Source organism: Talpa occidentalis, unplaced genomic scaffold (assembly GCF_014898055.3).
Source record: "Talpa occidentalis isolate TD23 unplaced genomic scaffold, MPIMG_talOcc4v2.1 talOcc4.10, whole genome shotgun sequence".
Taxonomy (NCBI): Eukaryota; Metazoa; Chordata; class Mammalia; order Eulipotyphla; family Talpidae; genus Talpa; species Talpa occidentalis.
The window spans coordinates 4462560-4485225 of NW_023600993.1; the positions used below are offsets into that span (position 1 = coordinate 4462560).

Here is a 22666-nt window from a genome sequence, read left to right on the forward strand (position 1 = left end):
GAATTAAGATCCATTCCCAAGAGGATAAAACAAAAATGAAGCCCAGCCATGTCATCATCAAACTGCTGCCAAATGAAAAATGACAAGAAAGTCCTGCCGCACAGAACACATGGCATGTCGCCCCCAAGGTGGGCTCGGGGCTGGGTGGCAGCCCCTGAGTTAGGTCACCTCTGTGCTCCATGCATCGTTGAAGCACCCACAGAATGTCATGAGCAGACCCCCACCCCCACCCCAGGCTGAGGGAGCCAACCCAGATGGCACCGAATGAGCCCTGGGGAGGCAAAAGAGAAGACAGAATCACCTCCAGATAAGAGACACTGCTCTAAGGAGATGACAATGTCCCGCCGACCCGCAGCAAAACCCCGGGCGCAAGGTCAGAGAAGGACATGAGAATTGACAGAAAGAAACAGAATTCTGTGCTAATGAAAATATTCTTCCAAAATGAAAGCGAAATAAAGATATCCTCAAGCAAAGAAAAGCTACGAGCGTCCCTCACCAGCAGGCAAGGAATACTACAGAAGGAAAATGATCCCACATGGAAGCACAGCAATGTCAGCAAAAATCACCAGCTCCAGGAAAGGTGAATATGTGGGTAACTGCAAGACCACTGGCTGCCCTGAAATGACACCAGCAATGTCTTGTGGGATTTATAACATACATGGAATCAAATTATCTCAAACCTCACAAAAAGGGAGGACGGTTAAATAACGTGAAACAAAAAATCAAAAGGCCAGAGAAGAAAATTAAAAAAAAAAAAAAAAAAAGAACAAATGGACAAAGAGAAAAGTGATAAATTCACATGAAAGTGATGGATAACACACAAAAATTCAAAATGCAATGAAAAGTTGAATATAAGACCTGCAACCTTAAAATATGAAGTCGCAGGCAGAGCGCTCTCCAGCTATGCCTCAGAGCCCTCTGCGGCCACATCTCCCAGGCAAGGGAACACAGTGGACCACATCAAGCTAGAAGGCTGCTGCACAGGAAAAGAAACCACTGCCAAAACCCACTGAAGGGGAGGAGATATCTGCAAGTCATACATCCAATGAGGGATTAACACCAAAGTCTACCAGACACAACTCATACAATTCAACAACAAAAGCACCAACAGCCTGATAAAATCATGGGCAGAGGACCCAAACAGACCTCTCACCGATGAAGACAAACACGTGGCAAACAGAAACAGGAAAAAATGTTCATCACTTATCGTCAGGGAAATGCAAATCAAAACCACAACGACATTTCACCTCACACCAGTGAGAAAGGCTGTCTTCAAAAAGACCAGAAGCAACAATTGTTGGCAAGGCTGTGGAGAAATGAAGGCTGTACGCTCTTGGCCGGAATTAAAACAGGTGCAGACACCGTGAAAACCAAAGATACAAAGAGTCAACAAGCAGATGACAAGGTGTATTAATCATCCAGAATGCTTACAAGTAAAAGGCTGACAGCACAGGCACAGGCAGCAACCAGGATGCGGGTTAACTGGAATTTTCACAACCAGTCGCGGGTGTGGCACAACCTAACTAGGAACTGCTGGCCAATTTCTTAAAAAGCTCAGAAGCGTCTAACCTATATATCAGCAATTCCATCCCTACAGAAATATCCGAAAGAAATGAAGGCAGACTCCTACATAAGGAGGATCATACACAAAGGTTCACAGCAGCTCTTACTACTCTAGCCATACATTGGACACAGTCCAGGTTCATCAACAGATGAGTAAGCAAGCCAACTGTATTCATGTACTGGACACTAGTCAGCACTGAAAGAGTGACTACTGATACAAGCAACAACACAGACCAACAGGAGAAACAGCAGCCAAGTAAAAGACAAAAGTACACGCTGTGAGATTCCATCACGCAACGCACAAGGGGCAGTCAGTGAAGACAAGAGACCTGCGTGGTGCTTGCGGGCGTGGGCTTGGCCAGCAGCACAGTAAGGGAGCTCTCTTGGCTTTGGAGAGTATTATAGAATGGATGCTTTGATCAAAATTTCAATTAAAATTCAAGATTATATTACACTACAAATTTTACCAATTAAAAAAATTCAGAAAAATAGCAAAAATAAAAACCTAAGGAATGATTTCAAAAATTTCCCTGACACACTCCTCAGAAAGGTTAGATAAAGTCGGAAAGGCTAAACAACATCAAGTACTGGGGAGGACACAGAGCGTCTAGAATGCTCCTCCGCTTTGCTGGTAGGAGTATAATTTTAATAATTTGGAGATAACAACAAATAAATGAACTCCTACTCTATACCTAGCAATGACACTTTCACACTTTTAAGCCAAAAGAAATCTATGCCCAAAACATGTACAAGAATGTTCAGAGCAGCAGCTTTTGTCACAAGAGACAAAAACTGGAAATAAACCAAATGTTAATCAGTAAGGAAATAGGGAAATTATCTATATATTATCATCTGAAACTGAATGAATCACGGAAAAACACCAAATATTTACCACAAAGATAGACTATTTGATTGAATTTCCCTTTATCCTAAAGTCAGTTAAAAAAAAAAATAAAAAACACTCTTTTAACGTTCATACCACCTAGGAGTCAGTTACTTGACTGAGCAGGAAATGGGTATTAAAAAAAGACAAAGAAAAGCAGTAATCATTTTATTTTGCCTCACGCAAAATCCACAAAAACCCTATTTATGTCAAAATATCTGGCTTCATATAGTATTTGTCAGTCATAATCTGAACACTGACCCTTTTGAATATGTCCTGAAACAAACATGCTTATCTAATATTATTGTACCAATATTATTATATCTAATAATATATAAATATTGTATATTATATATCACATATTATTACATATAATGTATACAGTTATAATACATAATATGCATAACTATGTATACTATATATTATATTGTACTACTAATATTATTATATTATTGTATTATTAATATCTAATATTGTTGTATATTAAGTTAAATATTTAAAAATATCCAGAGATGAGGTCGGGTAGACTGTCCATGAGCTAAGGGAATTAACTAATAGAATTATCATCTAAAATACTTAAATTCTTAAACCTGGAATAAGCAAGAAAAGAGTATAATCTTGGGGGGAGAAATATTTATACCTCGATGATGGATAAAACAAATGTAAATGATGCTCTACACTCTCAATTTGTAAAAATAATGACAAAAATGTAGACTGACTGCTATGTAAGAAAACAGAAGCAGTTTTCCTACTTGCATCCAAAATTAAATTCTACTTAAGCAAAAATACTCTAATTAAATTTTGTTCAACAGAAGAGTTTCTTAAGAACGTTAATTTAAATAAAATTGAGTCAAGAAAGCAAACTCTCATTCTTTGAAAATAAAAGGCAAAAACTGGAAGAAAATGTAAGATCTGCATGTTAGCCTGGTATCTGACAACACCGGAAATTTTTTTTCCGATACCCTTCTGTTACTCCATTTAGAACATCAAATTTTTAAAAATCATGCTGTCATAAAATGGCAATGACAGATGGGAAAGAGGGAAGACATGAAATCAACAAACAATACAAATATATTACATTTTAGTCATAAAATTAAACTTCCTTCATTAATCTTAAACCAGATTTCAAACAAGAAACGGATTAGTTTGAATTTCAGGGCTACTAATTTTGCCAATGACATACAGCACTTTAGCGATGACAAAAGTCCAAAATGTTCACCAAAAAGCAATTCCAATTCCAAGAAGGTAAACGGAGTGAGAAACAATAAAATCCATTCTTCATCTGCAGCCTACCTCCCACTCCCACAAGCCCATTACTATGAGTAATTGGCCTCATCCTCCCCAAAGGGAAGCAAGCAGAGGGGAGAGCTCAGTCATTCCACAGCCTCTCATGAATTACCAAAAGGTCTGTAACCCAGATACTAATCACTTCAACAGCCACACAGTCTTCCATAATGTTCCCTTTCCCTAGTAGGAGGTTGTTATGCTTTCAGCTAACAGCTGAAGAAAAAAATAAGCCTTGAGTTACAATTTTACTGTCTCAGAGAAAATCAAACTGACAATAAATTTCTTCCTAAAGACATTCTAATAGGCCACAAAATCTAACTGTTGCATCCAAGTAAAGCAGTAACTTTAATTCTGAGAATCAGAGACTCTCAGAGTTCCTTAAAAAAATAACTCAGTCCATTTCTAGAAAGTCCTACCAGGTGAATTCAGAGTCCTAAGTCTGACTGTCTAGAATGTAAACTAAAGAATAAAAGTGCAATTCCACTGGGAGAAATCTCGTGACAGTTTTCAAAGCACTGTAATGATCTCCAAGGATGCCCAACAGGCCTGGAAGACACACGCTTGAGTACGTGGGCAGCTAATAATTCGCAAAACAAAGGATATCATTCCAGTAAAAATTCCTGCGTGACTTGCAGGACGAAAACTAAAAATAACTCAAGACACTACTTGGCAAAATATATCTTTTTATACCCCCTGGCGTGACCAAGCTCACTTTCACCATCAAGAATTTAACAAGCTGTACTTCCAAACTTCACCAGGCACCGATTACATACTTTACACGACACATCATTTCACACATGTGGAGTAAATCAGATGAAGAATTAATGGATTAAGAGAGAACAGATAGAGAACAATTCAAGATATGCTTGTATACATGAGTTAGTACACATGTATGTATACATGCATGTTACCCAGTTGTCCACTGAGGGGGTCTAGAGGCAATGACACCCCCCAGTAACAATGAGCATAGTCAGCTCCAGATCCTGACCTCTGATTTCCGAATGCCATTCTTCAGTGAAAGGAAGCAGGGCTCCTTGGGGAAATGGCTGACTGGAGGGCTGAGGCAGGGAAAATAAAAGACGAAGCTGGAATGATCTTTGTTGTACCCGAAAGTAAGCAAACACTCAAATCAGCATTTCTAACTCTTATATCTCATAACAGAAGTTCTGTTCATCAATGGAAGAAAATCCCCTTGCCGTGAGATTGTCCATGTATGTGACTGCCACGTCCCTTCTTTACCCCAACAGATGCAGCCCTGCATTCCTTAATCTCCAAAAGCACATATAGTGAGGGGGGCATACAGAGAGAAGGTCAATGTAGTTGGGGTTAGTCACAAAAATAACTCATACCGTGCAAAATTCAAGCTTTTTACCAGTTCATCTAACACGCGGTTATTTTTCAGGTCTGGCTCTGTGACTGTCTAGAAAAGAAAAACAACAGATGGAAAAAGGTCAGAAATAATAATTAACTTGTCATACTCTTGTTTTTGAAAATGTGTGACCCATCCTCCTGAGATTCCCCACCCCACTAAGACTTCCAGGAAAGCCTCAAAATAAAGTGCACTTATCTCAAACAAATATGAAATTTTAAAACAGTGAATCAGAATCTGCTGACGGAAGTCTGATCAAAGCTCTCCAATGCAGGAGGTAAAAATTACATATAGTCTCTACTACCTCAGATAAAACTTAACATGAGCAAGAATCTTTCTTCAAAGTGCCAAAACTCAGCTTTCCCCAAAATTTCTCCTGAAAAGCAGAAGTGAGCCGCTCTTCTGAATGATACTACCTGGAGGGGCTTCAAGTGTCCAAAGAGAATTTAAAAACAAGATGGGCAGCATGCCCACTCCCTGTTTCTCCTTCACTTTGGGAGGACGGCTGTGTCAGGACAACTACCCTGGCTTCCAGTGTCTTGCTGAAAGCTCAGATGTGAGGCCTTCTGGCCAAGCGTCTGCAATTTCATAGTGCTGGCACAGTCACCGTCTCCCTGAGGGCTGCAGCTTTCTGTAAGTTTGCTGTGGTTGAACCAATTAAGGAGGTAGACTCAAATTTCTATAGAAATTATGCTTCCATGAAAGATTTTGAGGAGATGAGGAAAGCTGGTTATCTTTCAGAACACAAACTGATCTTGAAACATACTTTGGCTTGACTTCCATGAAAGTTGTGACCTATGTTCCTCAACAGAATCATTTGGGCTAAGGAATTTTCTCCTGATAAATACAGGGAGAAAAACAAATACTGGGAGAAAAACAAAATAAAATAAAAATAAGATCAGTTTTCAGGACTACAGGAGGAAAATGACAAGCGCAGCCGTGATTTAGCATGAGTGGCAAGCTTCATCGGCAGCACCATCGTGAGAAAGGCAGTAAAGACACCATGTGCCTCAGGGAGTGCCAAACAACCCAAACCCAAATCCTTCCCCTGGACTAGCTGTCCTCCCTACTAGACCTGACTGTCTCTCCTCTTTCTTCGTTCCTACTTATGTGTACTTTTCCTTCTCACCTACCTTTTCTCCTTTTCACTACTTGAAATGCTTGAAGAAAAATAACAACAAATTTCTGAGTTTGTTCCCTGAAGGTATGGGTTGGGAAAGAGGTAGAGGAACAGCGAGGTTGGTTCAGCCCCAAAGCCACGAATCTTGGCTTTCTGCAAAAATACCTGCCGCCGGCATCTGCGAACAAGCAGTCGGTCCTTCCACGGAGCTTCTGCTCAATGTGAGAAATGATAAAAAACGACCCAGAAAATGCAGGTCCTAAGACTTAAAGAGTAGCTACATCCTGATCTTAAAGTGAGTGTCTCCTCCTCCTCATACATTTAGGTTCTCAGAAGTCTAAGTGAGAACTGAAGAAAGCCCAGTTCCCCGTACCTGCATCTCGCAGGTCCTCTGTGAGAACGCCTTCCATACAGTGTAACTCATCATGACACAGCCTCCTGGGCTTCCGTGTATACGTCACACAGAAATCTTTGCACCCATGATTTTTTTAAAAAGGAAAGAAAAAACTCACCACACGACAAGTTGGACACTGTGTTTTATAGGACAGAAATTTTCTTATACAGAGAGAACAATCTGCAAAAACACAAAGGTAACAGAATGATTAGTACAGTAACATTTAAAATAAAGGGGCCTGTATGGGGAATATAAAAATAAAATTTATTATTAAAAAATAAATAAATAAATAAATAAATAAAATAAAGGGGCCTGGCTTCAAACAAAATCTGACCTAAGTCCTAGAATACTCTCCTCACCTAAGGAATACCATTATCATGTCAAAATTCTAGTACCGCTAACTCAGCCTCACTTGCCAATGTGATTAAAAGGCATTCTGAGGAGAGGGAGACAGATCAGGCCACAGTGACCCCGAGCCCCCAGGACCCCAGAACTCTACCAGCAAGAGCACGCTCCATCTCCTAGCGGAACGTGCAGGAAACCCACGCATCAGTCAGACCAGGGGATGGATGTGGTGTGACATGCCGGCCAGGCTACTGCCCGACGTTCTAGTATATACATTTTGAGTTAAGAGATATATACACACAGTAAGAAATAACATATTCTCAGATTATCAATTTAGAGATTTCTACATGCCTACCTGAAATGTGCATCATCCCACATTTAACTAGTGCTTTTGTGGCACACGGCAGGGAAAGCCCAATCCTCAGGAAAGGTCCCTGACCCAGGAGCTACCAAAGGAGTGAGGTAATGATACAACAGTCGGTACAGCGGTTCCTAATTATTTGAGAAATCAGCATAAACTAAATCCTCCACATCCCAGGCCATGGAAAATGATTTCCCAGTCAAAGAGAAAAAAAGAGGTGACCAAGAGAACGGTTCCTTACTGGCAGCTAATTTACTAGTAACTCAAACTCAGTTCAGGGAAAGGGTCTCATTAAAATGGGTTCAGTTCAGTTAAGAAAGGACAGTAAGATGTCAGAGACAGATATCCAGAAAACGAACAAGTCGTGACAGTCTGAGGAACAGCACCCAGCAGGGAAGAGAACACACTCTAAAGAAGACCCAACAAGAAACAAGTTCAGGTTCTTTCGGGAAACAAAGATGAATAAAGGGGGACCGCCCAGCTCTGCCACAAGGGAGCAGACAGAAGGTATCGCTCTAGCTACAGGTACAAAGTTCAATAGATTGGAAAACCAAGAACGCCTCCCCCTTATCAGGAAACTCACAAGGGGTGGCGACAATGAGGAGAGACTAGAGCGCTCGCCCACCGTCGGCGGGAACATAAACCGGTACGATCACTAAAGAAAACAGCCTGGAGGGTCCCCCCAAAAATTAAAAATAGAACTACCACATGATCCAGCAACCCCACTTCTGGGTATTCATCCTAAACAACTAAAAAGAGAATCTCAAAGAGATATCTGTACTCTGTGCTGACAGCAGGGCCAAAGGCGGGAGGAAGCCAAATGGCCACCGACAGATGGACAGATAAAGAAGACAGCGTCTAGACGGACAGGGGGGTAGTCACCAGTCTTTGAAAAAGGCGGTGCTGTTATATGCTACGCCACGGATGCACCTCGAGAGCTAAGCTCAGTGAAATAAGCCAGTTACAGAAGGACGAATGCCACGATTCCACTTACCTGATGGATCTAGTCAAACACATAAAAGGAGAAAGCAGACCAACTGGCTTTTGCCACAGCCACAGGGAGGGAGAAGCGGGGAGCTGCTATGAAGTGGGTATAGAGTTTCAGTTACGCGAGATGGAAGTGTTCTAAAGGTTTGCTGTGTAACAATAACATCCAGTTAACAATCTTTACTGTACATTAAAAATGTGTTACTAGATTTCCTGTTATGTTTATGATAGGACCCACCTCTTGTCCCCCCCCCCCAAAAAAGAAAGCCCAAAATAAATAGCCCTTCGATCATCATGCCCCACTTCACAACAGGGACACATTTTGAGACCTGCATCATGAGGCAATTTCGCTGCTGTGCAAACGTCAGAGCCAAACGTACAGCCTACTTCCTGCGCAGGCTGTGTGGTCGAACTCCTGCTCCTAGGCTGCAAGCCTCACAGCAGGTCACTGCGCTCAACCCCACAGGCAGCCCCACCATCATGGTATCTGCATGTCTAAGGGCACGAGACACAGGGGAGGTGAAGCTGCGGTACCAGAGAGCAGAGGCCGTCCACTCGCACAGGCCTCCTGGCGTGCCTGGAGCTGCGGGCCTGGAAGCTGCATGGGTGAGTGAGTGGTGAATGATAGCCCAGGGCGTTCCTGTACAGCGCAGACTCCGTAACACCATCCACTCAGGCCGCGCTGGAGTGATAAAGAGCGCCTGTCTTTGTTCCATGATGAATAACCTTGGCCTACCATTCTATTTTTCAATTTTTGACTTCTGTAGTAACAGACACTGTGCAGCAATACAAAGTATTTTCTTTCTTTATATCCTTATTCTATAAGGTTTTTCTCTTTTTAATTTACTTAAACCTTTTTTTTAAAAACACTAACTTTATTTTTTTTATGATTTATTTATGCATACAAGAACTGGGGTGTAGGCCAGAGGTGCATGGGGGGTGGGTGGCAGGATTCCCCAGAAATAGAGTAGGTGGCAGAATAGGAGGATCTACTGAAACACAGTGCTGAGGGGAGCAGCAGGTGAGGCAGGACAGGTCTGCTACGCCATGTGAGTAGCTCCCTAGCGGGGATCCAGCTCGGGCCACAACGGCTGACAACAGTTCCATAGTGCTGAGATTTAACCCCTTGCGCCACCAGGGAGGCACTTCTTCATTAAAAACTAAGACACACGTCAGCCCAAGCATGCACAAGGTCAGGATCACCAGGACCGCTGTCTCCACCACCTCCTGCCCCCAGAGGCTCTTCAGGGGCAGTGACTCACGGGGGGCTGGCATCTCACAGGATGTGGACGCCTATTTCTGGACCTGTCCTAAAGGGCCTGCCTGCAACGCTTCTGGAAGAGCTGCCGCCCTTTTCAGAAATATGTTCACGGTGGTCTGCTGGGTCTCTTTCTCATCCTAGATTTGCTTATAAGCAGATACCGCGCCATGAATATTCCTCTCTACGAATGAAAAATCTCCAGACCTTTTATGGAGATGGTTGAGGTCTGCAAAAGCTTCTGCTAAACCCTTCACTATGAATTTTCCTTGGGGTTCTTTTTCCCTGTCCTGCTGCCTCCTCAGCTGTGCATTTCCGCTCCAGTTCCAACAATTCCTGCTCAGCCAGTTCCTCAGGAACCACCTCGAGGAGCCTCTCGACATCATTCTCATCCACACCCAGGTGAAAGCTGCCATCTCAGGCACGGCCTTGCGGATTCTTACATCCTTGGTATTCCACCTTCGTCCTCGGTAAGCCCTGCGACGTCATGGACAAATCCCTCCAGTGTCTTCTTCCTCACACACTCCCGCGTGCAGGTTCTTGACGCAGTCACAGATGTGGTAATGCTTCCAGAACAGCATCAGTGTCGTCATCACTTGCAGAGACGGTCCAGGGAAAGGTCCTCAGGGAGCAGTTCTTAGGAACTACTGTAACTCTTTGATGCATGGGTCGTGTATAGAGATTCACCACTTTGACATTGGGATGGAGATCACTAATAAAAGGAGGATGTGCAGGAACATTATCAACAATAAGCAAAACCTTAAAAAGCATGTCATTGCAAACAGAACGTCTCTATTTCACTGGCATAGCAACTCAGGAGGGCATCTTGGTAGAGGAGCTGGGTCATGACCTCACTGCTCCAGTAGTGACAGGCAGTGTGTGTTTATTAACATGTCTCCAAGCAAGAGTCAGGCGAAGTGTGTCTCTTATTGCCACCCTCCTACTAGGTTTTCTCTATGGAAACTTTCACCAAAGCTACTAATATCCACTAAAACCATTTTTTTTTAAGCCTAACTTGCACCCAAGACCTACAGTACAGAAAATACACTCTAGACTGGGGATGAACAAGTAAATTTCAATACATGCATCTTTCCAGCACCACACAGCAAGTTGTTAAGTGACAAAAGCGATTACAATAGCCTTCACTGGGATTTCAACCACCTAGCTGCTCTGCTGTTAATAAAAATCCTGAAATCTAACATCTAAGAGTTTTGCAAATATGAAACTATATATGGTAACCAAAATAATTACTGCCATAAATGTTTAAGAGGCATAAAAATATCCATGTGGGAGGTGGTAGAAAATATAGGAGCCTTGTAAAAACTTCAATATTCAAGAGGGAAGTGGTGGAAAATCGATCTTCTGAGGACTTCAAGATAGAAGAAGTCAAGGTAAGAAATGAAAATGTGTACTGTGGTGTTAAATTAACACTATGTAAAACCCATTTCTTACTAACTCACAGAACACTACATACTTACAGTTATGTGAGCACTGAGGAATCATCACTGCAATGTTGAAATATTCAAAGCAAATTCCACACCGCAGCAAATCATCTATCGTCTGAAATGCAAAAGGAGAGTCATATCTGAGACACCCAGACTAGAACACCTGCGCACAGCTGTCTCCATTCCCTGATTAAACTATAAAGTAACAATCCTTTGTCAAATATACAAACTCAAAAGCTAACACCATAGAAACTGCAGGTTCACAGCGTGCGCTCAACCACACCACCTGTGCCACCAGGGGAGGCCCGCAGCCTCTGCAGCGCGGGTTCGATCCCGGCCAGCTGGCAAGAATCCCACATGGCACAGGAGACAGGAGAATGCCACATGGCACTGCTCCCCTCAGCAGTGTATTTCAGTTGAGCTGCCTGTTCTGCTCCCCGCTCTGTCTCTGGTGAATCCTCTCACCACCCCCACTGCGCTTCTGGCCTGTACCCCAGTTGTTGTATGCATGAATAAATAAATATTAAAAAAAAAAGGAAAAAAAAAAAAGAAACTGCAGGGGATCAGAACAGACAGAGGGCTTCCCCGGTAGCGCAGCGGTTGAGCGCTGGGTTGCGAAGCTGCCCGCAGCCTCTGCAGCGCCAGTTCGATCCCTGGCTGCTCCCCGGCCACCAGGGGAGGGTCCCACATGGCGCGCAGACCTCTCCTGCCGCCCGCTGCTCCCCTCAGCAGTGTACTTCATCAGTCTGCCTGCTCTGCTCCCTGCTCTGGCTCTGGTGAATTCTCTCACCCTCCTGTGCTTCTGACTGTACCCTGTGCTTGTATAAATAAATAAATAAATCTTAAAAAAAAAAAAAAAAAAAAGAACAGACAGAGGAAAACCTTCCCTCTTGAAAATGTGACTCTCACACATTCAAGTGTCTGGTTATCCCCACACCTTAGACAGACACAGCGGCGCTACAGATTGCTGTGCCACACCATCAACCCTTCACAAAAGGGCTGTTCTGTTCCTGCTGACTTCCCACGTGTTTCTGGCTTGAACTCCAAGCCTCCTCCCTCCTCACACCCCATGCCCAGCCTACGGTCACTGGGGGTGAAAGGTACCAGAGCAGTCACCACCCAGGTTAGGGACCAATCAGAGAATATTAAAGCATTAAAATTATCTAGCTAAGCCCTTACTTCACAAATCAGGAACTTGTATCCAGAGCAGACACACTTGTTGGCATGACTCAAGCCAGCAGGAAACTTTCTGCCTCCCTCCGGGCAGTCAGGCCGCCCCTCTGTGCAGTACCACAGTACCACGGCTCGTCACTACCCAGGAGAGCCCAGTGAGGATGTCCTGGAAGGGCTGGAGAGGATACAATCCCAGTAGGATGAGGAAACTCTCACAACCTGAGTTTTCAAAATCATCTAAAATAAAACGTGACTTCACTAAATAGAACACTCAGCAGATACTTAAGAAAGCAGGAGGGAGCTCTCCTGTGGCCCGGCATGGAGAGATGACCAAGAAAAGGAAGGAGGAAGGAAGGAAGGTGCAGACAGTCTGAACTGTGTTTTACCTTTTTTTATATTTGCTGAAAAGTGAGGCGGGATAGAAAATATTCCCCTTTTATCTTATTTATAATACAGAGAAATTCTGAAAAGATACACAAGAAAGTAATAACAGTCCATAGAGGGTCACAGGGGCCAGGAAACAGGACACAGGAAGAGGAGGGAGGGATGACATTTACTTTTTATCTCAGGCGCCGACATTGCAAAACTACAAACACCAAAAAGACTAATGTCACCAGTAGTTCCAGATGATGAAATTATGTAACCATTTGAAAAATTAAGCTTCCAAACAATAGTTAATGCCATGGGGAAACGTTCAATCAGACAGCAAATCTACAACAGAAACACCTAGCTACGGAACCAGGAACTTTGATCTCCGTCACAATCCTCTGACGTCTAAGGAGGCGTCTGCAGCCCAGTTTATAGAGGAAGCTTACAGCGCTTCCAAGTGGTTGGATCAAACCCAAAGCGCTAAAACCAAAGTGAGCCCAAAATGTAAATACATGCACATACTGTGGGTGTGTGCACAAGCACACTCAAGAGAAGCTGGAAGACAACAAGAAAGCTAACCAGTAGTCATCTCTGGAGGGCAGACTGATGGGTAACTTTCATTTTCTTTTATCTCACTATAACCTTAATTTTTTAAACTATATACACATACTACAGTTACAATCTGCAAAGTAGAAGTTTCTGTTATAGTACAACCAGGGAAATTGAAACAAAATGTCAAAACCTCCACCATGTGGACGGCGAGCCACCCATCACACAGCAGCTAAAGGACTGTTTGGAAAATCTTTTAAGGAAGCAGAGCCCTGGCATTTGGTCTATGGCATGTTTTCTACACAACTATCCTCTGTGCAGAAGGAGTGGTTCTGACAGATCTGAGGAGGATTTGTGGGAGGCGATAACCACAGCAGGTGACCTGGAACATCCTGGTACAAACTTCCTGACAGGCCACTTCAAGACAGTAACATGCACCTCAGATGACTCAACCAAAACAGCAAAGTCTGAATAGAGAGGGGTCAAGTGGATGCCCCAGATTTATTTCTTTAAACGAGAGGGAGAAAATGGGAGTGAAGAGAATTAACAAAGAGAGCAAAGGTTCTTAAGGTTTTCGGGTCACAGATCCCTTTGGGGAAAATGGTGAAAACTAAGGACTCTCTTCTCAGAAACATGTACACACAGGGGAAAATCTTACAAATAACTGTAGACCCCGAAGTCCTCCCAAGGATCCCAGGTCAGGAACTGTGGCTTGAGTCGGGGTTCTACTGAGTGTAAGAAAGACCTTCAAACAGCACTACCTCCGGGAGCAGCTAGCTCTCTGCCCTTGAGGTGCTCAGGGAAAATGAGGCGAGGAACTGGCAGATAAGTTATAAAAGGAGTGAAAATAGTAAAGGGAGCTGGCTTCCAAGCTTCAGAGCACGAGCTTCCAATACAGGCTTCGTTAACGCCACCATCGAACACTTTCTGGTGCTGACCCCTGGGGTCAACGTGGGGATGATGCCAAAGCCAGAGAAGACAGAGAAGACAGGGAACCTGCCCCTGAAGAAGACCGGGACCTTGGGGGGGAGGGGGGGGATAGCAAATCCGCTTCCATCTGACAACAGCAGCTTTAGAAATGCGTGCTTTCACTTCCTTTATCCAATTCAATCTGCACCACCGCAAATAAAATGAGAGGAGGGGTTCTTAAATGTTAATAAAGTGTATTAACTGATGTTTGCTACTTTCTAGATATCACCAACTGATTCCAAAATTTCTGAGCACCCACTGCATGCCAGGCATTATGAACAGTGAACAAACCAGGGTCCTTATTCATACATCAACTGATATAACCAAGTCTGTATGTGAGCTATCTTTGTCTCCAGTTTATAACTGAGGAAATTCAGACTCAGAGAAGCTAAGTTACTGACTTTGAATCAGAGTCAAAATAAGAGGAGACCAGGGCCTCCCCGGTGGCGCAGGACGCTGAACGCCGCTTTGTGAAGCTGTCCACAGCCTCTGTAGCGAGGGTTCGATTCCCGGTGGGCCAGGGAGATTCCCACATGGCGCAGCAGACCTCTCCTGTCTCCCCGCTGCTCCCCTCAGCAGTGTGTTTCGTCAGTCTGCCTGTTCTGCTCCCCACTCTGGCTCTGGTGAATCTTCTCACCCTTCCGCGCCTCTGGCCTGTACTCCGGTTCTTGTATAAATAAATAAATCTTTAAAAATAAAGTAAGAGGAGCCCAGATTTAACTCAGGACCACTGAAACCGGAATCTGTGTTCCCCACTGCACCTTAGGGCCCAGGCCCTAAGTCAAGTTCAAAACCACAGCTCTTCTGGATCCTCCCACAGCCTCACTTCTTCACCCTCGGGCTCCCTCCAGCCCAGCACCGCAGGTGAGCGGATGACAGCAGGAAGAACAGGCCCAAAACGTGCTCCAGCTTCCTCCAGTCCCTTCCCTGGGTCCCCAGCGGCCAGACACCGCGGGGACCCCACACCCCAGGAGCAGGAGCAGGAGGAGCCGCAGCCCTGCCGCCGTCAGAAGCAGAAAGAACCGGAGAACACGACGCTAAACCACCCGAGCGCCCCGGCTGCGGGCCCCCCCCCCCCGGGGGTGTCCGCGGGGGGCCCGGGCCCGGCGTCCGCGCGAGCCGCCCCCGTCCGGGCTCGGGGCAGGCGCCAGGGGGCAGGTGGGGCCCGCCAGGCAGCACCGGGGGGTGATTGGGGGGCGGGGGGTAGCTGGAAGACTCGAGAGAGGCCGGGGGAGGAGACCACCTGCCTGGCTGCGCCACCGAGCGAGCGTCCCCCGCCAGGGCGCCCCCGCTCCCGGCCGCACCCCGACCCGGGCCAACGGCCGCGCGGCTGCGCGACGCGGGCGCCCCGCCCGGGCACCCCCGGAGCGGCCCGCGGCCCCCGCCCAGGCCCCGGAGGCCGGCCTCCCGCCACACCCGCGCCGGGCCCCGGGCTCTCACCTTCATGACGGCCAGCCCCGGCGGCCAGCGCGGCTCGGCGAGGGCGTCCATGGCTCTCCGAGGGGCCCGGGGGCGCCGACACCCGCCGCCGCCCGCGCTTCCCCGCCACTCGAAATTCCCCGCGCTCCCGCGCACGTCAGCTGTGCGCTACTGGGCCACGTCAGCGGTGAGCGACGCTCCGAGCGTGCGCAGAGCCTGACGGGAGTCGTAGTCCCCGGCGGAGCGGCGGGGCCACCACTGCGCACGCGCCGGGCTGCTGCTGCGGGGCCGGGCCGGGCGCAGGGCAGGAGGGCCCGCCCGGGGGTGAGCACGTGCAGGGGGCATGCCAGGGGCAGGCCGCCGCCGGAATCAGACCGCGGCTGGGCCTTGCGGGATCTTCCGAGGTCCAGGCCCCGACCCCCTCCTTCAGGTCGCCCCTTCTGACTGCTGGAATGACCTGGCCCTCTCTGGGCCGCGGTGACAGCCTCGTGTCATCTTGACAGCAGCTGCTGCTGCTGTCCTTGCAGGAGAGACGCTCTGCCCAGAAGGGGAATTGCATGTCCCTGGGTCCCTCCGGGGCATTGGCCAGGAGGCAAATAGGCTGCCCGCTTTGAAGGGCAGTTCTTTTCCTTTTAAGTTGTTGCCCCTCTCTTTCTGAGATATCCACGGTGAACTTTGCACAGAGCCTTCCAGATCTTTCCTATGCTGATGCAAACATAGGCTCGGTTTCTCCCACAGACATTATTATACTAAATGCCTGACTCTGTCTCCTTTCTGTCTGTGAAGTCACCTCTATGGACTTGTTATAGGACAGGGAGAGGGGCAGCCCACCTGTTACAGACTTAACCCTGCCTCCAGGACCTCTCCCTGGTAAGGCTCTAGATTTACCAATTTCTTTGTAAGAGCCACAGAGTTCATTAAATAGTGAGGAGCATTTTGTTCTTTCCTGTTTTTCACCGTTGTCAAGAGTTGCAGTGACCCGGCTGTCTGTACAGATCTCTTACACCAGGGCAGCTGGAGGATGAGTTCCTCTAGCTGGAACTACTGAGTCAGTTTGCGTGCTCTCTCAAAGCTGTGACACAGCTCTAGGTGGTTATCGGAGGGCTGTCCCAGTCCATTTACACTGTCAGCGGTGGGTGAGTGCCACTAATGTGAAGCACTGCCCAGCACACCTCCCACCTGTCTGTCAGCTCAGCCTCATCCACAGCTTTGTGGACGTGTCCTGCCCCCAGGGCAGCAAGGCAGTGGCCATGGGGCTCCCGCAGACCCCGTGCAGCTGGCGCCTGGTGCCACCAGTGGTGCCGGCACTGATTCATTCAACAAATATTTTTCTGGCTTATCACTGGCCAGGCCCTTGAGCTGCCCTGAGAGGCAGGCAAAGGTTGGGTTGTTATTGGTATTTCGCTGAGGAGGAAATTGAGGCTCAGAGAGGTTACGGGCCACTCCTTCAGACTCATCGTTAGGAACCTCTGGCTCCTGACCTAGACTGGGAAGGCAAGAGGACATGGGGAAGGAAAGAAGGAGAGAGACGGGGTGACAAATGCACTCCCCCCTTTCAACCACCAGGACAGTGGAAGCGGCATCACCTGGCCCCTGGTCCCCAGCCATCTCCAGGGCTGCGCCAGCCAGCCCCATCAGTCTCTGGGTCTACCAGCTGCCCAGGGAGGTCGAATGAACCAGCCAAACAAGCCCCCATTCCAACAAATCTTTTCTTCCCAGCAGAGCATCCCCGCCGCCCTCCCCCCCCCCCCCCGTGGAAGGGCAGAGCAGGTTCTGAAAGGCACTTGGAACTGGGGACAAAGCATCCGTCTTGCCCTCTCTCTGCTATTTATCCGCCCCCGAGAGCCGGTCTGAGCCCCCACAAGCAGCTGCTACACGGACATTCTCCTTCTGCTGGATCAATAAAGAGAGGCCGCTTCCTTATTCCGGAGTGAAAACAAAATGTTCCATTTTTACAAAGCAGAGTAGCACTCAACAGCTCCTCCCCTGGCGCTCGGCACAAATTGAGGACCCTAGACGGGGTCCCCAGATACCACGCGATGCCCAGGGAACTTGCAGTCCAGATCAACAGCAGGCCATTCTATTCAGCATAATTATGTCCCAAATCGCCCACATGAGATACTTACACAAAAAAATGCCCACTGCTTGTCTGAAATGCAAATTTAACTCGGCGTCCTGTGGTTTTATTTACCAAATGTGAGCATCCTGTCTAGGGAAATATTTCCCCCGCTGGGTTTGGGGCCTGCCTGTCCCCAAGCTTCCCCCCACCCCCCCAGCTCCTTTCAGGGTCTCCCCTCATCCCTCCCCTCACTGCCCGCGGCCCCTCCTGTGCCTCATCCTCATGATAGCTCGGGGGGTGCGGAAGGAGCGCCCCTGTATTGCTCCTTCCCTCATTCTTCTCGTCTCCTTAGCACGTGTTTATGGCGTCGCCCACACCTGTGCCAGGTTCGGAACGCAGGGGAGCTTGAGCGGAGGACTCGTGGTCCCTGCTCCCAAAGAGCTGACACCCCAGGCGCAGGACGGAGCCAGGTGGCGATAAGAACCCCCGACACAAATAAACGACAGACTTTAGTGGAATGGGAAGTAAGGCGGCAGCGACCGGGGAGGGTGCCGGCCTGGAGGCGGGGGGTGTACACTGGACATTCTGGGTCGCCCCTGAGAAGGTACCACTGGTGCCGCGGTCCCTTGTGGCAGAGGGGCAGCCACGCGCAGGCCCGGAGCTGGGGCGTCCCGCCGTGGCACGGAGTTTGCATTTTAGTCCGTGTTAACATGGCAAGTAATTGAGCCAGTCTGCGCCTCAGTGTTCTCGCCTGTGAAATGCGGGTGAAGGTGGCATTTGCCTTCTCGGCGTTTCGTGAGAAGTAACTGAAAGTACCTGAGCAATGACTGACACTGACTCGCGGAAGCCACTTGGTCCCCCCGACGCCACCACCTGCGTGCTGGCAAAGTCGCGGACAGATGCCCTCTGGCTGGACCAGCCGGAGGGACCGAAGGGTCTCTGGCCCCTGGGTCCCAGGACATAGGGGGTGCCCAGGGCTTGGGAAGCCAGCAGGGAGCCCTTGAGAGGAGACAAGCTGGGAATCGACAGGCACGGAGCCCTCACCACCCCCACCCAAGCCTCGTCTCTGTTTACCTGGAGGCGCCTGCTTTTCCAGAGCCTCAATTTCCTCTTCGGTTAGATAAGCGTCATGAAGTCTACCCGGGAGGGGTAGGAGGGCTGCGTCGCTTCCAAGGCAGAGAGCGCCTGGCAGGGCGCCTGGCACAGCGTGAGCCCCAGGGAAGAGGGTGCGGGTCTCGGCTGCCTAGTTGTTAACCAGAGGGCCGGAGAGGGGCGCGGCTCTGCAGCCGCACTGCCGGGGTTCAGATTTCAGCTCCACGGCTCGCTTAGTGCACAGATTATGGTCTCAAAATGCTGTCTCCCCAAAGAGGCATTGGGGTTCTTTGGGGACATGGTTGACTTCAGGTCTGGCTCGGAGGAGAGACAAGATGAGCCTGAACATCTTATTGTTCCCCAATGAAGGAGGTGGTCATAAGCTGATGGGCACCGAAGCCAGCTTGGAGTTGCTCCTCTGTCCTAAATGTCTATCTGCGCGTCTATGCACCTGCCTGCCTGCCTACACACACACCCACTTGCCTACCTGCCTACCTGCCTACCTACCGACATGCATGTGTATATACCTGGATGCAGACGCGTGTGTATATGTTCACATAATTGAAATGCATTGACTATTTTAAAATTCAGAAATTTATAGTGAGTCTCACCGGGGAAAAAAAGGCCCTAATTTCTTCCCTTTGTGTCAGCTCCTTACTGAAAGTTGATAATGAGGGGAAAGAATTAAGTACTTATTCTTCCCTTCCAGAACCACCTGCCCTTTAGGGAAGCGCTAGCCCCGTCGATGAGAATTGGAGCTAATAGATACAGAATAAATGATAACATGAGCAGGTCACCACTTGCAGCTCCTAATGAGATAGGGTGTCTCAGGCCAGGCCCCGGGAGGGGAGTGGACTCGAGGTGAGAGGCTCTTGGGTAACTGGGTATTTATATTTATTTGTTGCTCACAGGGCGGTGCGGCTTTTCTGGGAGGACCCACCTGAACTGCTGCTGAGCCACAGCCTCTCCAAGAGCGGGCATGCAGCACCCCTGGGCTCCGCGTCCGGGGAGCATTCTCGCCCCAAACGGTGAAATGGGATCGAGGCGGACATTGAGATGCAACTCTCGTTAGTGAGGCATAAGCGCAGGACGGCCACCAGGGAACTGGCAGGTCAAGAAGCAAGCAGACAAATCCAGACCAGGGGCTGGGGGGGGGGGGGCGTAGGAAGTGGGCAGGTGACCAGAAAATGAAGCAGAGTTCCTCAGCCACGCAGGGGTACAGTTCACTGCTCTGCAATGAGCGAGGCTTCAGAGGCATCACCCCATCAAAGCCCAGTGTGGAGTTGAACGGACCAACCTTTAAAAGGCATTTCTGGAACCATCGATGAAACTGGAATATGAATTAGATACATTATTGTTCATCTAATTCAGTGTGATTATAGGGTTGTCAGGAGAATATGTCATCTTGAGAGATGCCCGCGGATACCTTCCTGAGTAAAACGCCACGGTGTCGGTGAGTTAGTGGAATTTTAAAAAACAAAGCAGATTTGGAAAAATTTAAGTAACTGTTCAGTCTTCATGACAGACACGATGGGCTCCTGACGCTGTTCTCTGCGCCCGGCCGGGAGTGACGTGATTCCTCGGGCTGGAGACCACGCGGCCCACGGCCACCTCACAAGTGGCCACACGGTGGCAGTAGAGTGTCAGGCTGGACGGGGCTCAAGTTTTGGGGGGCGAGATACAGAAGGGCAATTGCTCCCTTTCTTCATTCTTGTGTCTCATCTCATGGTTGCATTTAGTGACGACAACTCGTGGAGAGGCCCTGAGGGAGGTGCGAGGGGATAAAGTCCACTTCTCCCCCGCCTCTGCCTTCCCGCGGCCGCCAGGGTGAGCAGGGAGGGGTCGGCGCGGCCTCTGTGTTGGTGGCCCCTGCCAACACCAGTGTCTCTACAGCTGCCAGCACTGGATGGAGACCTTGACTGGCTTGTCCGAAACAAAGAAATTAATTTTAATTAATTAACAAATTAATTGATCCAGGGAAGCTGCCACTGTCTTCACCGTGTTGAAGGCAGCCTGGGGGCACCTGGGGGAGCCGTTCCTTCCCAATAGAAGGCTTTCTGTGAGGGGGTGCCTTCCACCTCGCTGGCTGCCTCAGGGCTGGGTCTGCAGCTCCGCGCTGGCCGTGGGCACCAGACCTCAGCCCGCCCCTGTGCTGACATTGAGGCGGCGCAGGTAGAGGAGCCGATCGTGCGGCCCGTCGGGGCACAGAGTGAACACGCGGAGCAGAGGGAGCCACCCAGGGGGAGAACCAAGGTCTGGAAGCAGCCCTGATATTCCCACGTTATCCCCATTGGAAGCCAGTCCCCGCCTAGTGTTTCTAGTTACTGACCCGATAAATGCTCCTTGGCTTCAGGCTGCTTGGCTGGATGACTTGCCACGCACAGGGAAGCCCAAGACTGCCTGGAAGCGAACAGTCCACCAGTGGCTGCCTTGAGGCTGGCAGAGCAGCCAGGCAGCTGGAAGGCGCCCCTCCCTAGGCCTCTGTGGGTTAGGGACACTCTCTTATGAATCCCTGACATTGCACCAAAGTTGATTTCAGAATTCTGCCGCCCATCTTTTGTGCAATTAGACTGTAAGCGGCTTGAGGGTAGGGACTGGCGTCTCATCCCTCTTTGCTTCCCCAGCTGCTAAGTTGGAGCAAGACACCTCCATAGGTCTTCCCACACACACACTAGTTGAAAGAACCAGAGGTTCCGCGTTGTGTGAAAGAACCAGCTCACAGCTGGTGGGAGCGAGTGAACAGATAGTGGGGTACACACACAAATTTAGCATTTCAGAAGGGGCTCAGCGAGAGGCCACTGCTGAGTGATGAGTGGTTATGGTGAGAAGGACCACCACAGGCCACCAGGAGGGTGGCGAAGCCCTGAGGCTGGCAGAAGACCTGGCTCTCTTCTGCAAAGAGGGCCCCGCGTGAAGACCCCCAGGAGGGTGCATCAGACGGGACAGGCTCTGGAGTCTTCCTTGATGGTGGCAGGCACAAGCTGCCTCACCACACAGGCCCAATGCGAAGGCAGCGTTTGCACAAGCTCAGTGAGCAGCAGCACGGTGAACTTGGCCGAGCATGGAGTTTGGACTTGGGAGTCCGATAGGCTGGGCTCAAATTCTGGCTCCTCCATTTTCCTACCTAATCGTGGGTGAGCCACTGAGCTTCTCGAAGACTCGTTTCTCATCTGCAGCCTGAGGTCTAAGAAGGGGACTTACCTTCAAGAGCCATTTTGAGAATTTGGTGCCAAAAAGGTAGGCAAGGGATTAAGCAGTAACCGGGACAGAGATGAGTTTACACACACACAATCCAAGAGGCCGTTGCAGACACCGAGCGCCAAGATGTCGCATGTGCCTTCGCGCCGGGAACTCGTATCCATGGCTTCTGGGGTGTGACTTAAATTTTCGGAAACAACTCTGAAGAACTCTCTGCAGATACCAGCTTCCGTGCCCACTTGCCTTGGCTTGATTTCCAGCTCCTGCTCCCAGAAGTCACCCCACGGTCACCTCCCTCATTGGCTGTGCCTTCCAAGAGCCTCCCCGCAACGCCACCCTTCACCTCGTTGGGCTGAGCTAAAGGACACTTCGGGGGAGGTTCCTGAGGGGAGACCCAGTCAGTGGGAACTGGAGAGTGATGCCCCCATGGGGACCCCACCCCGAAGTGCCACCTCACCCTTTCAAAAAGCTACCGGAGGCTGCTTGGGAAAAGTTAAGCTGTTTTATTTCACAGGATAGCTCCACGTCAAACCAGCAGGCACCATCAGAACACGCGACAGAGGACCCAGTCAGACACGCTATAGGACGGGCATTTGGTTGTAAGGTAGAGAAACGGTCCGAATTCCGGAAGAGGGTGACACCTATCATCACGCGGGGACAGGCAACCAGCAATGTCCTAGGGCGGTTTCGGTTTTGTCCTGACACAGTTTAGGGAGGAAGGAAACCAAAGGAAACAAAAGAGACCAGCCACTCTGAAGCAATCAGAACCAAACCTATTGCCAAACCGTGTAAACAGTCACGCTGCCGGGAACTGGAGCCCGGGCAA

At 48.8% G+C, this 22666-nt stretch overlaps 1 protein-coding gene across 3 annotated transcripts in view; it reads right to left on the reverse strand.

Moving 5' to 3' along the window:
• Nucleotides 1–15591, reverse strand: part of RAD18 (RAD18 E3 ubiquitin protein ligase) — a 62967-nt gene extending 47376 nt beyond the window's left edge. The window contains exons 1-4 of one of the 3 annotated variants that reach the window (XM_054695327.1): nucleotides 15513–15591; nucleotides 11046–11127; nucleotides 6735–6796; nucleotides 5083–5153 (exon numbers count right to left, since the gene is read on the reverse strand). In XM_054695327.1, coding sequence (XP_054551302.1) covers nucleotides 5083–5153; nucleotides 6735–6796; nucleotides 11046–11127; nucleotides 15513–15563 — 266 coding nt within the window. In that variant the 5' untranslated portion in view covers nucleotides 15564–15591. Of the gene's footprint in view, nucleotides 1–4721; nucleotides 4792–5082; nucleotides 5154–6734; nucleotides 6797–10010; nucleotides 10280–11045; nucleotides 11128–15512 lie in introns of those variants that run through there. The other 2 variants (XM_037522118.2, XM_037522122.2) reach the window with 2 other exon arrangements.
• Between the last annotated feature and the right edge of the window lie 7075 nt (nucleotides 15592–22666).